Source organism: Ceratotherium simum, chromosome 23, assembly GCF_057802395.1.
Source record: "Ceratotherium simum simum isolate JZ-2026a chromosome 23, ASM5780239v1, whole genome shotgun sequence".
Taxonomy (NCBI): domain Eukaryota; kingdom Metazoa; phylum Chordata; class Mammalia; order Perissodactyla; family Rhinocerotidae; genus Ceratotherium; species Ceratotherium simum.
In genome coordinates, this window is record NC_141922.1 from 5,525,138 (window position 1) to 5,540,223 (window position 15,086).

The 15,086-nt window shown below is 50.1% G+C and overlaps 1 protein-coding gene across 2 annotated transcripts in view; it reads left to right on the top strand.

Annotated features, from left to right (window-relative positions):
- COL22A1 (collagen type XXII alpha 1 chain) overlaps window positions 1–15,086 on the top strand; it is a 263,198-nt gene that overhangs the window by 25,151 nt on the left and 222,961 nt on the right. For both annotated transcript variants that reach the window (XM_004431045.3, XM_087447112.1), the window contains exon 3: window positions 6,912–6,986. In XM_004431045.3, the coding sequence (XP_004431102.2) occupies window positions 6,912–6,986 (75 nt within the window). The remainder of the gene's footprint in view (window positions 1–6,911; window positions 6,987–15,086) is intronic.

Here is a 15,086-nt window from a genome sequence, read left to right on the forward strand (position 1 = left end):
AACAATCTCTGTGTTTTCACAAGTGGGAAAGCACTGTGTTCACCTGTAAAATATGGATGCTACTGTCTGCCCTGCAGGGCTGAGGAGAGGATTAAATGAGACCATGTGTGCGACCTCGAGACAGTGTAGCTGTCCAACGACTGGCTGTTTGTTACCATATTACACCCAGGGTGCTTTCCAATGCTGAGATGTGTGGATAGAATAGCGGCCCTGCGCTCGATGCCCAAGCCTCACTGTCTGCGCTCAATTCCTGCCTCTGCCACTTGCTGGCTGTGTGATGTTGGATAAATTACTTAACCTCTCTGAGCTTCAGCTTCCGCACACCTAAGCATGCCCATATTGCAGGGTTGCTGTGAAATCAGAGCACGTAATCCGCCTAAAGCTGCTTTGCCTGGTAGCTGGTGCACAGTGAGGGTTCTAGCACTTTCCTTTTCTTCCCCATCATTTTCACAGATAGGTAGAGAAATGCCCCAGCCTGCCCATGCCCATGGTTGCCAAGAGTTCATAACACAGGACCAGGATTTTAGTGCTGGTCCTTGAGACTTCAGAGAACATGCTTGTTCCTTGTTAGGGTGTCCCTGTGTCCTCGGCCCTCACTGCTGACCCTCCTAGCATCAGCAGGTATTCACTGGCCAGTGTGCAGAGCAGTCTCCTGTCTGTCCGCCTTGCTGTCTGTCTGTCTGTCTCCATGGTGGCTCCCTTGAAACTGTGGGCCTGTCCCCCTGGCCAGGGGCTCCTGGGTCCAGAAGTGCATATTGATCTCCACGAGGCCCTCTATCGGTCTCCAGGCATCCTCGGGAGTGTCGGCAGATGGTCTGGGCCCAGCTGTCCCCCAGGACTGAAGTTCACCTCTGGAAGCAGCCTTTACGGCTGCCTGCCCATCGCTGGCCCTCCCACTGCCCCTCCCCTAGAGCCTCCTTCTGCCTCCAGGCGCCAGAGCAAGACAGGCCTACTTTTAAAAAATAATAATATTGATGACCTAAAAGTACTGTACTAGTAAATCATGTTCAAATCTGTAAGCGAATTTGAAAATACAGCAAAGCAAAAAAGAGAAGAAAATTGCTCCAAGTTCTGCCTCCAGAGATAATCACAGTTTAAATGTTAAACATGTTCTTCCAGACACCCATGTATATGTCGGTTTGTGGTAGCAAGTATGAAAATGCAAGAGTCATATTGAGTTTGATTATTGAGTTTGAATCTGTTTCCATCACTAACCCGTGGTATGATTTGAGCAGGTCATCTAAGCTCTCTTAGCCTCAGTTTTCTCGTCTACAAAATGAGCATGATAAATAGCACTGACATGTGCCAAATAGGATGCTAACCTCTGGCATCTATCGGCAGCAAACGCACGTCTGCCGTGCCCACAGAGCTGTGATTCCAACACTGTGTGTGCTCATAGATTCTGACTGCTCCAATGGATCTTATTCTGTCCACTCTTCGTCTTCTGGGTGAGGGAACTCCTGAGCCAGGGACACGCAGCTGGGGAAGGAGACTGGAGGGTGGGAGGAGCATGTGGCTGTCGTGAAACATAGAACTGGCTTCTGTGAGAGAGAACGGGGACCTCTTCTGGGTTTGGTGCCAGCAGAGGGCAAACTCGAGGGCAGGGTCTTGCTGTCTGCCCACCCCGGAGTCTCCAGTGCCCTGCTCGGAGCCAGGTGTGAGTGGACACAAGCAAAGGGACCGGTGGGCAGAACACAGAGAGACAGGAATCCCATCGGTGCAGAGTGAGGAAGCCCCTTCTGCAGGTCAGGGCTGTCCGCAGGCAGAAGCTGTTGCCCTGGGAAGTAGCAAGCTGGCCGTCTGTTAGTGCAGGCTTTGGAGACAGACAGACTTGTGTCCCTATGTGCTGGGTGACCTTGAGCAGGTGACCTTGGGGAGAGTGCATGGTGTGGTGGTCAAGACCCCAGTGCTGGAGCCAGCCTGTGGCTAGCTCTGTAACTGGCCTTGGGCAATTACTAACTTCTTTATGCCTTTCTTTCCACAACTGTAAACAACAGTGCCTGTCCCATAAAGCTGTAGGGAGGATCCAATTAAATGTGTGAATGTATTTAACATGCTTAGAGCAGTGTCCGGTGCAGAGCAAGCCACCTACATGTGTCTGCTGATCACGGAGACATCTCCATCCCTCACCAGAGCAGAAACAGTCCACATCACGTGCCCAGCACAGTATTTGGGAGCTGTTATGGTTGTAATCATTATTCCTATCATCCCTGGGGCCCTGGCTCGGTGTCTGCTGGGTCTTTAATGTGGGAATGTGTGGACGATTTCCTGGCTGGCCTAGAAGCATTGGAGCGACTGTGCCACGTGTCTGCTGCGTGTCTGATTCATCACTTCCCTCCTCCGCCTTCTCCCCTGCCCACTTGGAATGTTATCCTCTCGTCTGTGGTTAGCTGCACTCAGCAGCGGCTGCCGCGAGGTGATGGATGGGCAGTGATTGCTTCCTCTCTGTTGCTCACTGATCCCTCGGCGCTCTGCTTCCTGCTGCTACTGGTCCTGCTGATCTAGACTGGGGCCACCATCTCCACTCCCAGATTCTAGATGCAGGTGGACCTTTATTCAAATCCAGATACTCCTCCTCTCTGCTGAGTTTCTTAACCTCTCTTAGCTTCAGTTTTTACATCTGTGTAATGGGAACAAAATCTACCTCCTAGAAGGGTTGTTGTGCATAAAATCCCCAGTTGGGTGATTGGCACACGGTAGGCACTCAATAATTGCCAGCACCCTCTTATACCACCTGGAGAAACTCTTGGCTGAGAGCCAGCGGATGTCACAGCTGGGTGTTCTCCAGACAGAACTTGCATGTGCCAGTTGTCAGTGCGAAGCAGGAGGACATCAGGGACCATCTTGTGCAAGCCCCCCTCCTCCCTTAATGTGCGAACACACTTTCCCCTTTTGCCATTTCATAAACTGAGGACAAGTTGAAGTGTTTTTCCAAAAAACTGCAGTGAATTCCTGGTGTTTCCCCTTGGAGCAGCAGCTCTGATTGACAACACTGGGCTTCTCTGGAAGGCTCCTGCTGAGACAGAACCCACACTGTGGAAAGAGAGATCTTTCTCCTTTCCAGAAGTCTAGGATGTTCTACTCACGTAAAGACTAAGGGAAAACCAATGGCAATGGGTGACAATAAACGACCTCCAAGGGAGCAGGGTCTTTCTAACAAGCCAGGTCCTTTTCTGTGTTCTCAACGCTTCCAAAAAGGAAAATCGACCAACTAACGAAGAACTAATTATGTAAATACACATTTGGCTCCTGAGAACTTACCCCATCCTAAATTCCAGAACTACGTCTTAGATTGATCTTGAACCATTATCTGATAAATCCATATTTATTGGGATAGCAAAGGTACCAGGGAAATAATGTACCAACTCTTACCACCCTCATTATTGTCCTTAGGCATCTGGAAAGAGAAGCTGGCTTTCAAATCCTTTTGCCTGGCTTATCAATGCCTCTCACAGCGGGGGAATGAGTGCAAGTTTGGAATACATTCAACTGCAAATAAAGAGAACCCAACCATAGTGGCTTAAGCACTAGAAGTTTCCTTTTCTTATGCTTTTCACCCAAGCTTAGGGTTGCTGGTGTTGGAGTCCCTCTCTCCTCAGTTCTCCTAGACAGTCCTGCAGACAATATGTCCTGCATTTGAAGGCGAAAGAAGGAAAAGTACACTTGCCAACCCCATCTACCTACATCGGGAAAAGCAAATGTTTGTTAAGAAACCACCCCTCACCCAACCATAACACAATTCTGTTACTTGTCTCCTTGACCAGAACTGGGGTCACCTGTCTGTCCCTAGCTGCAAGGGAGGCTGGAAAGGTGAGGAACAGAATAACCGTAATTGGCTTAGACCAGCCAGCCACAGCTTTTCTCCTTGGGCTGAAAACGCTGACATTCTGAACAAGAGTGGCATTCTTTTAGCAAGGAAGAAGTGAAGAAAGGCCGACAATGAATGATGCCTGCCATACCTCCATGGCAGGAGCCCAGGAGTCTGTGAAATCTTCCCACTTGGTCATCAACATCATGATGAAGCCCATGCCTGGAAGGCTGTCCAGTCCACCCATTCAGCATTTACTTCTCGGTTTGGGTGTCACTGGTCATTTCTGTTCAGTGTGAACTCAAGGCCTATACCTTGCCTGAAGCTGTGAAGACAGTGGAGACAGATAGTTGAACTGAGATCCAAAGAGGGCTACAGACTCCCACTCACCGGCACGCCAATCAATGCCTTCAGCATGGTGCCATCTGCTCTAGGATATGGGGCCCTGGTCAGGGGTTCCTTACCCAGGCTGGGGTGAATGAGACCTGGGAGGGGGTCCTGAACAGAGTCTCAAAGATTGAGGAGGAGGAGCCTGTGAAGCAAGGAGACACAATGACGTCATGGCAGCTCTGACACTTTCTTGACACTTTCTTGAGCTTACATGTAATAATGACATCACATGTCCTGAATCCGTAGCCACAGTCAGCCCGCGAGTGCCCTGAAGGCAGGGACAGTAACTTCGCTATTAGTCACTTGTGTGTCCCTAGAACTAGCTCAGTGCCTGGAACATATCTGGAGCTCTATAAATAATGAGTATTTTACTTTGAATAAATGACTTAATGTGGAAATAAATAGATCATTATCCAAGATGTGGAAATATCTTGGCCAAAGTGATGCGGTGATAGGCTGAGAGGGACATTAGATGCTAATCCTTCCTCTCTGCCAAGCAGGTGAACCCCTGGGGCCCCAACATCCCTGGGAGGCCTGGCTGGAGGGGGTATTTTGGGAGCCATTTGTCCTGACTTACTAAGTCAGCTATAAATTGCTCCTTGAATCTTTTGAATGTGAGGCTTAATGATGACCCCAAAAGGAGATTTGGGGCTGGGTGGTTTGGGGAATAGTTCCTTAAAACAGTTCAGGCAAGTTCTAACGTCTTTGAAGAGTCTCCATCTTTTCTGGGTTCAAGTCTTTGGACTGTCTTTGCCCATCTGGGTTTGAGAATCAGGTCGTCCCCTTGGGATATTTGCAGAGACAAGGCTCAGTGGCTCCGCCTGCCCTGAGCCCCAGCCATCAGCCTCTAGAGGTTTTGCTCATAATCAAGGATAGAACCTTCTGAGTCAACTCATTTTAAATGACACACGATCCCAGCCAGTCTGTCTGGCGGCCTGACAGAGTCAAGGCAATTGATGGTCACCCCCAGCTGCCACTGTCCTGGGTGGAGCTGTCTAAATATTGTGCGGTGCCTGCATCCTCTCTCATATTTGCTTCTAGACAGACAGCTCGGTGCTGTTTCCAAAATAACCCCTTCCTTAGGGCTTCTCAGACCTCATGGTGCCTTTTAGGATAAACATTAAACATACCTCCTTCCAAATCAGGAAAGATCTCATTCTCTCCCCTCACTGCTGATTGGTAGAGGGGCCTCAAACTAGTCACACAGTGAAGCATTTATGCCCCTAAATATGAAAAGAAGTTATTGCACGTGGAACTGATGGGCCAGTGGAACTGCTTAGCAATGTGTGGTTATAGTAATGATGTGTATGACCAAATTACTTCATGGGCAGGGCGGGGTCTACACTAAGTTGCCTCAGGTGCTAATTTTAAGAGAGGGCCTCCTTTCCTAGACCCAGTCCTGTGATGGGCTTGTCTGCCCAGTCCTCAAAGCAGCCCTGCAACAAGTGTGTGTTCTGTAAGGTCTCCCACGTCACACGAGATGCTCACGAGATATAGAGATAGGAGACTTGTGGTGGAGCCAATGCTGGGGCCCAGAACTTTAAAATTCACCATTGGTGGGGCCAGCCCAGTGGCATGGTGGCTGGGTTCATGTGTTCCGCTTTGGCGGCCTGGGGTTCACAGGTTCGGATCCCGGCCACAGACCTACACACCGCTTGTCAAGCCATGTTGTGGCAGGTGTCCAACATGCAGAGTGGAGGAGGATGGGCATGGATGTTGGCCCTGGGCCAATCTTCCTCAGCAAAAAGAGGAGGATTGGCAACAGATGTTAGCTCAGGGCTAATCTTCCTCACCAAAAAACAAAAAACAAAAAACAAAAAACAGGAGCTCCAACACCCAGCTAAGAATTCAAAAAAATAATAAAAACAGAAATTCACAGTTGGCACTTTTTCTGGAACTTTTAGGGCAACTGGAAGAGTCCCTTTTCCTTCCAACGTTTTTTAAAGTGAGGGGTCATGAAGACGTTTAGATAAGACCTTTATGTAGTATCCTGTAATGAACTATTTTTCACTGCGTGACTTACTCATTGCCTTTGTATAACTGAGCAGTCTTGCTTCTTCTGGAATTTACATTCTTCTGGATTGTACCTGATGCTTCCCAGGGTGGCATAAGAGACACCTTGCTGGTGGGCTCCCAGCACACATTTCCAGTTTTCTTAACACCCCGCTGACTTGGAAGTTATATATATATATATGTTCGTGCCTTTGTAAATGAGGTTCCCTCAAAAGGCCTGTATCACCTTTTGTCCTTTTGTCTACCTGGCTAAGTCTTACTGTCCTTTAAGGGAAACCTCAAGCATCACCTTTCCAGGAAAGCTTCCCTGACCTCCCCAAGCTGAGCTAGGTGTTGGATCTGTGTCCCAATCCCTCAGCAACCATACCTATTTCCGTCACTCATTACACTGTTCATCTTAAGGATCTTGGTGTCTGGCTCCCTCTAATGGATGAGACTGAGCTCCTTGGGGGTAGGGACAATGCCTCGTTCATACTTCACCCCCAGTACAGAGCACCGTGTTTGCAGTCAATGCTTAGCACGTACATTTGGGAGTAAATGAGACAATCAGTAAGTGTGGCGCTGCCTCTGCATCTGCTTCAGACACTGGACATCCTACAGGCTGGGAGATGGGGCAGGGCCCGAGTGATGTCACGGTCCCTGGAGTGACTGTGGACCACGTTTGCTCATGGATCTCTCTGCTTCCTCTTGCTTTTCTCAGACGTGCTCTGCCCCAGCGTCCGTGTGGAAGGAGATCGCTTCAAGCACATCAATGGCGGAACCAAGGAGATCACAGGTAAGAGAGACATAGCGCTCCCATGCTGGCTGGCTGAGCCTCACTGTTTGCTGGTCTTGAGCACAGCCTCCTTGATTCCAGCGAGGCCACTCTCATTTCCGTCTTCCACCAAAGTCAGGAGAGAATGGTGTGAACTGTGCAGGTGGCAGCTCCCATCAACAAACCGCCCAACGGTGAAGAGCATTCACGTTTTCCATTTGGGAGTCAGTGGTGATCCTGTAGGAGTTACTAAATCATGCGTCAGCATGAAGGAGTTGTAAAGGAGCTGACGAATGAGTCAGCGAATGATTGGCAGAGCGAGCAAAGAGTGAATAAATAAATGCGTTTGGGAATGAAGGAAAGAGTGAATCAGAGTTATAAATACGTGAGTGAATTGACGGGAGAGAGAACAGAGAGACACATAACTGCAGACCCAGCAGCGGAAATAAGCCCCGCAGAGTCTGCTCAGAGGCTGTCTCCATACCAGACAGGATATACCGGAATGTGGGGCATGGCTGAGCCGTCTCCCCATGTCCTGCTAACAGCGAGCGTCGGTTTACTCCTCCACGTCCAGGCGCCCCGCTGAGCTTTATGTGCCTGATCTCAGGGAAGTTTTCTTCCCTGATCCAGGACAGCAGCCCCGCTGCTCTCCTCACCAGTGCCCCTCCGCTCCATCCCAGGGCACCCTCGGCCCAATTCCAACCCACGTGTAATGCTGAAGAGTCGGTCTCCCATCCTAGGCCGTGAGCCATGGCAGGTCAGGACCAGGGGTTTTGCAGGCACCACCAGTGGCCTGCCTCTGCCCACATGATGATGCCAGTGTCTGCATCTTTGTGCCTGAGGGATGTTTCTAGAATGGTAGAAGGCTGTGCTGCCTGTGCACGCAGCAGGTGAAATATGCCAGGGAGTTAACACTTCTCAGGGTGATGCAGCCCTCAACCAGTGCCCATCTGTGAAGAAACACCCTCGCTCTACCGCCCCTGGGCAGGGGACAGATTATGCTGAGATCCACGTTTGACCCGTTTCCCAGAGTTTCCCAGTGGGATCAGCCACAGGCATTACCGGGGCAGCTGGCTTAGGGACGTGCTCTTCATCACTGCTCTCCTTCCATGCCTCCCGTCCCCACTCCTCTGTCAAGTGCCTCCCAGAGAAACTACTAGCATTTCTGACAGGACCCAACCAAGATGGCATCAGTTGTCTCTTTTCTCCTGGAAGAGAACCTGGTGTGTGGTTGCTCAGTGAGGCACTACCATTATCTGGGTTTCTTTGTCCAACTCGTGAGATAAAGAAGACATTCATCCTCTTCACTTTGTTAACTCAATTACCTTGAAGCGAGTATTTTCATAGCTGATTCCCTCTGCCCAGGGGGTGGGCAGGTTGACATAGAGGTTCCCCCTTGTTGCCTTGGGAATCCCCAGCCACGCTCTGGCTCTGATGATTATTCTCATTCCCCAGAGCACGGATGTGCTGCCCGACTCTGCCCCTGGACAGCTTCCAGTGACGTCACTCTGCAAAGCAAATTCTTACCTTGCTGCATTCTCCATATTTGGCTTCATGAACCATGAATCCTTCATAGCAGTGTTTCCTCTAAATAATTCATTATCCAGCGCCCTGTATGTCCATAGGAGGGAACAGTTATGACAATAATGCCGTTAATAGCAACAGTAGTAATAATCTACACTTACTGAGTACTTGCTGTGTGCCAAGGGGTTTGCACATATTTTCTCATTTAACCCTGTAATATATGAGATAGGCGCTATGACACATTTTGTAGTTGGAGAAACTGAGGTACGGACAAATTAAGTAACTTGCCCGAATTTGTGGCGGAGTCAGGGCTCACATCCAGACCATCGGAAGGAAGGAGAGAAGAGAGGAAGGAAGGGTACACAGACGAGCAAAGGAATCTGCGTGTGTCATCTGTAAATCTGGGTGAGCTCTCCTGTCAGTCTGTGGGCCGAAGGGCCCCACATATTTTTTCTGCTTAAGAATAACTGATTCTTGCTGAGAAGATTCAGAATGTGTGTCTGTGTGTGGGGGCAAATGTGCCTGCGTGCACATGCATGTGTGTGTATGTGTGTGTGTGTACACACACACATGCATATGCAGAACTGTGAAGAAATTCTTCAGTCTCTGGCATTTGACGAGCATACGACTGAAGAGTCTGTTTGGTGATTGGATAGGAATGGGACCCTCTATTCGGAATCCGCTGTGTTGATCTGCAGCCAGTGGAGCCCCGAAACCCCCTCTCCCCTCCATGGGCTCCGAGGATCCCGGGAAATAAATCACAATGCTAGGTGGGCATCCGTTAGCATAGGGCGCAGATGCCCTGTTTGTGCAGCTCCGAATGCACAGAGATCCTGCTGCATCTATCGTCTCCTCTAACAATAACCAGCCCAGATGAAAGGCTCCAGCCGTATTGAGGCTGGAACGGGAGTTATGGAGAGATGGAGCCTCAGACTTGCCAATTTAAATGCAACTGGGTAATCGGATGGACTTTGGTACTCTGGAAAAAATGCGGTTCCCAAAAGCCTCACCTCCAGGTGTTTCCTTCAATGACTCCAGCTGTTTTTAGGGCTTACCTAGGCTGGACCAGTGAGGATGGAGAAGAGAACAGACAGGGCAGTTGGGAGGCATAGTGGCCTTGGGTCCGTCTCCTGACATTTCTGAGGCCATTTCCCCGCCTATAAAACAGGTGCAGCCGAAATAACGTCTCTGAGGATCCCTCTCGGTCCTCATAACTGAATGTTCTGCAAATTCTAGTGACTAATGGTGTTATAGGACTTTTCTGGGAGCTTAGCTATTTAATGCTTACAGAAAGTACTGGGCACAACGCAGCCCTGAAATTCGGCCACAGACAGCCTGGATTTCTCTCCCCTCCCACCGCAGCTCCCACATCCAGGTAATCACCAAGTCACACTCCTTCTGCCTCCCAAATAGTCTCCAGCCCAATAGCATCTCTCCCCCTCCTTCCCCAGGCCCCACCTTAGCAAGTCTTGTCCTCACTGCTCTCCTGGCTCCTTCACCCTCACCCGCTGCCCAAATGACCTTTGGAAATGGAAACCGGATTGTGTTTCTCCCTTGCTTTAAAGTCCTTCCTGGCTCCCCATTGCCTGCAGAAAGAAACAAACTCTCCCACATGGCCTACAGAACCAAGCCCGATCTTCCCCTGCCTATCTCATTCCCAGCCAGTGTCCCCCTAACCACGGCTCCCGACATCCTGAAATAGCCACAATTCTCAGAAGGAACCTGGCTTACTTGAGTCCGGTGACCTTTACACATCCAGCTACCTTGGATGCCCTGTCCTTCTCTATCTGCCTAGCTTTTATTCTTCAAATTCAGGCCAGGCCTCCTCTGGGAAGCCCTCCCTGATTGCTCCTCAGCTGGACAAGGAAAATATTCCATGTGCTGCTCTACAAGCACAGCCATTCCCCCTCCTTATCATTTATCCACAATAATAGCCCCATTCAATCCTGTATCTGTTTCCTTTTAAACACTAAACTTTTGGGGGCTGGATTTTGTCTTGTCCATTATTGGAATCTGAGCGGCCAATGGGGCATCTAACACGTAGGAGGCCCTTAATGGTTTGGTGAATCCCTTCCTTCTCTCCGTCCCTCTTTCTACAAATGGCGCTGCAAACAAGAACAAACAAGGATCCTGACTTTTTCAGGGATGGAAACATGAATCAGATCTGGTCCCACCCCTCAAAACCCTCTCCACCTAGTGAGGGAAGCAGTCCCATAAGCAAGCTGTGTGCACCTTGGCTAGACCCACTAAAGACCCGGGTCTAACTAGCATGCCTGGGGGAGTCCAGCAAAGCTTTTTCCAGTGTAGACCTTTGAAGGATGAGAGAGAGCGCACAGTAGGCGCTGGCATGGAGCAGGTGTGGCCAGTCAACTCTGGGCAATCACGAGCGGTCTCCCTGATGCCACCCGGTTCCGCTCATTCCGTGATTTCAGGGAGGTGCATCCTCACAATTTCTGCATTGAACAATCGCTTCTTTATCTCGTGGTGCCTCGCATCAGAATCCATTTACCTTGGGAACATTTTTCATTTTCCTTCCTGGCCCTTCTTTATTGCAGGCAATTCATCTTTTCTCTCGGTGCCATTTGCTGCCACCTAGTTAATTGCTTGTTGCTGAAAGTTTTGTCGTGTTTAAGTCTTTGTTTTTATTCATTGAAACCAATAAAAGTGGAACCAGAAAGTAGAGCATATGTTTGCTTTTTTAAAAGTTTTTTTTTAATTCTCCCACATATAACTGCTAAAGGGAAACCGAGCTTCAGGTGGCCATTTCTGGTAACAGATGACAAAGCTGTGAAGTGGAAGAACAGGCCACTCTGCCGTTCTCGCCCCTGACTTCTCACAGAGTGGGCACTGGGCACATGTCCACCAGATTTTGAACAGACTCTGGATAAGAACCACCACTCAGTGAGGCTTCCAGGGGCTGGACATCCACGTGAGGCCTCGGGCAGCCTGGTGAAGTGGCCACTGCTTCCCCCTCTCTACAGATGAGACATGGAGTTTTCACGGGCTGAGCAAGGCACCAAAGTCATCCTGGTGCAGCATCTAAGAACAGGGATGGGGGCCCGGTGTGTCTGACTGAGACACACACACTTTCCCTCCCTAAATTAAACTGGCGGCTTCTCTTGAGCAACAGCCCCCTCCGCCTCCACCTCCCGGGAGTAACTGCCCCAGGAGTTTTGCCCCCAGGCAAGTAGGAGCATCAGAGAGTTTAACAAATGGGAGAGCCCACAGGGGCCCACCTGCGCCAGGCTGGTGAGTGACAGGGGCAAGCACCTGCGAAGCGCAGCTCTGCCTGCAGGAGCACACCGAATCCTTGGGGCGGCAGGCCTGCGAGTTGTCCCTCATCCCTGCATCGTTAATGAAGGAGGCATGAGGATGCTGACCATGCCTCTGGGCAGGGCTGCACCACTTTTGGACCCAAGACAGCCCAACTACAAAACCTGCTCCTTCCTGTTCTGCCTCTTTCTGGAACAGAATCTGAGCCTGGAACAAGGCCCCTACTGCTTGGTATCTGTTACATGGAACCCTAGAACCGTGAGATCCTCCGGGGCCTTCTCCTCCTGTTACTGCATTCCCAGGCACCAGCCGCTCCCACTCCCAGGTGCTTCCTAGCTCCACAGGGACACTTCCAGGCACAGGGCCCCAGTGCACACAGCAGCCTTTGGGTCTTCAGAAGATCCCTCCTTGCGTGGGGCCCGGTCAGTTCACTAGCTGCTCCTAGCTGGGCCGATGGGCTCTGCGGGGTGTTGAGCCCAGAGCTGTGGGGGCGCCTATGCCTTCTGCTCAAAGTGATACTTAAATGGCAGTATCCAGTCCCTGTGCAAAGCAGATGGGGCTGTGCCAGTAGAAGTGCAGAGGGGGAGGTGGGGAAGGGAGGGCTTCTTTCCTTCTTCATTCAGTGGGCGTTTCCCAACATCGGGTGCCCCTGACCTGCCCACAGCTCGAGGATCCTTGGGGGGTCTCCCAAGGACACCGCTCTGCTGGCAGAGGTGCCTGCTCCTTGGTGCATGCATTGGCGGCCTGGTCCTGTACAACTGGGGTGATCCTGGTGGGGCTCTGGGGGAAGTAGTGGAGCTATCGCCAGAGTATGAGGCTCCCTGTGATGGGATTTCATGGAGAACAAGGGTCAAAAGGTCACCGCTGTGGTCCCCGGCAAGGGCTCATGATATTGACTGATCATCCTCTAGGTGCCGGCTTCAGGGCAGACCCTTTTTTAGGTCATCTCACTGATATCTCAAGATGGCCCTGCAAGGAATTATTCTTTCCATTTTTCCAGTTAAAGAAACAGGCTCAAAAAAATCAGATAACTTCCTCAAAGTCACTCAGTGTCTTAGCCCCTTTGGGCCGCTATAACAAAAATACCATGGACTGACTGGCCTATAAACAGCAGAAATTTATCTCTTACAATTCTGGGGGCTGGGACGTCAAGATCAAGACACCTGCATATTTGGTGTCTGGTAAGAGCCTGCTTTCTGGCTCATGGATGGCCTTCTCATCGTGTCCCCAGATGGTGGAAGGGGCAAGGGAGTTCTGGGGGCCTCTTATATATGGCACTAATACCATCCCTGGGGGCTCCACTCTCGTGACCTAATCACTTCCCAAAGCTCCCACCTCACTTTGGAGGTCAGGTTTCAACATGTGAATTTGGAGGGACACATTCAGTCCATAGCCGTCAGCTATAAGTCTGGGTGGGCACAGTGTGCCTTGGGCTGCCTTCTGCATCATAAATGCCCAATGCACATTGTATGTTTACCTGGGATTCACCCCCTTGCTTTGAGTTGGAACTCTACCTTACCAGCAGCCTCCTGCTTGCTGAAATGAGGGGTTCTTTACTGCATAAGAATTGGACGTTTTAAATTCACCATTATGCAAGAAATGGAGTTTGACTGGAAGAAGTGGCTTTTTCCAGCAGTGGGGAAAATATGATAAATAATTATTGGTGATAGAAGCACAAATGACCAAATTCCACCTGCCCTCTCATTTTACAGATGAGGGAACTGATTTGGTTGAGGGGGGAAGTGACTCAGCCCAGGTCACCTTGGGTCAGTTCAGGGGAGACCCACCCGACTCTGTCACTGAGTGTTTGTTCAGAGCTTCTTATGGAGTGGAGGAGTGATCGTGCTCTCATTCAGGGTGAAGGATTGGTTCAGAGCATCTGCATTTAGTGAGCACCTACTGTATGCCAGGTATAGTCTGACATATTTCCTTATTTAAAACTCAACGTGATCTGCCAAGATATCAATACTTATTATTAGAGACAGAATGTGTCGCCAATGGTGCTCTGCCAGGCAGGCAGGAGAAATGTGGGAGCAGGAATTTGAACCCAAACATTTCTCTTTCCAGAGCCCTCACTCTTCCACTGCCCTACACTGTTATTATCCCAATTTTACAGAAATGCGGAAGAAACAAGCTCAGAGAGGTTAAGATGCACGTTCAAGCTCACACAGCTGTAAGTGGGACTCTTCCCAGGGATATTTGGCCTGCTGGGTGCTGGGTGCTTTCTCCTCTGCACAGGCTGCCCGGGGGTGAGGGCATGTTACAGCTTAGAGTTTGGCTGTATGTCCAGTTTCACAAATCTGTGCTGTGCGCCAGGCCTGTGGTTCTGGGGACCAGGGAAGGGCGGTGCCCTCAGCACACTGGGCCTTGTCCTTAAGCGGCTGTCAGCCGAGGGAAGCGGGCCCCACTCTGCCTGTGCCCAGCTGCCCGTACAAGTGGCGGACGTCAGGTAGGGAAGTGGGGGTGGCTGCGCCTTGGAGGAACCCACCATCTCTGGAGAGGCTGGATCATTTGCCTCGGTGTGCATTAAAAAGCACAGTTTGAAGGTGTGGTTTTTTTCATCCACAAGGAAGCTTCTGGATACATTTTCTGTCTTAAGGATCAAATATCATTTAACATTATATCATGAATTCTGTTAATTAGGCAGTGTGTGAAATGCTATTTAGAAATGACATCATGGCAACTGTTAGTCATTGTCCGAGAACTCAACAGCCTCAGAATGGCGAGGGGCGGGGAAGGGGCCAGCCCTAAAAGTCACCCAGAGCCTCAATCCCAGCACAGCCTCACTCTGCACAGAGCCCCTTCCCAGACCATCGCAGGCTCTGCTGCAGGACAGGACAGCCTCTGCTCTGGTGGGCTGGCCCCAGAAGCCTGCCCAGTCCCTCCCGCTCACCTCCTATCCATCCCAGGCCTGCTTAGTTATCCCCACTGCCTGAAACTGCCCTTTACGTCTGTACCGTACATTTGCTGATTTGGGGTCTCCCACTAGGGTACCAGTGACCCAAGGGCCAGCACTCCGTCTCTCTCTGCTGCATCTCCTGTGCTCACACATGCTTGGCACAGAGCAGCCTCTCAAAAAATATATATGAATGAATAAATGACATCTGTGGACAAAATCTAGTGGTAGAAGAGGCTGTAATCATTTTAATGGAAAATAATTGATATAAAAACTATTTTGTGGGTCTTTTACTGTATGTCAGGCACTGTATGAACAGCTTATAATCATATCATTCAAGCTTCACCAGAATCCTATGAGGTACATACTAAAACAATCCCCTTTTTACATATGAAGAAATTGGTGCCCAGAGATGTCAGGCAACCTGC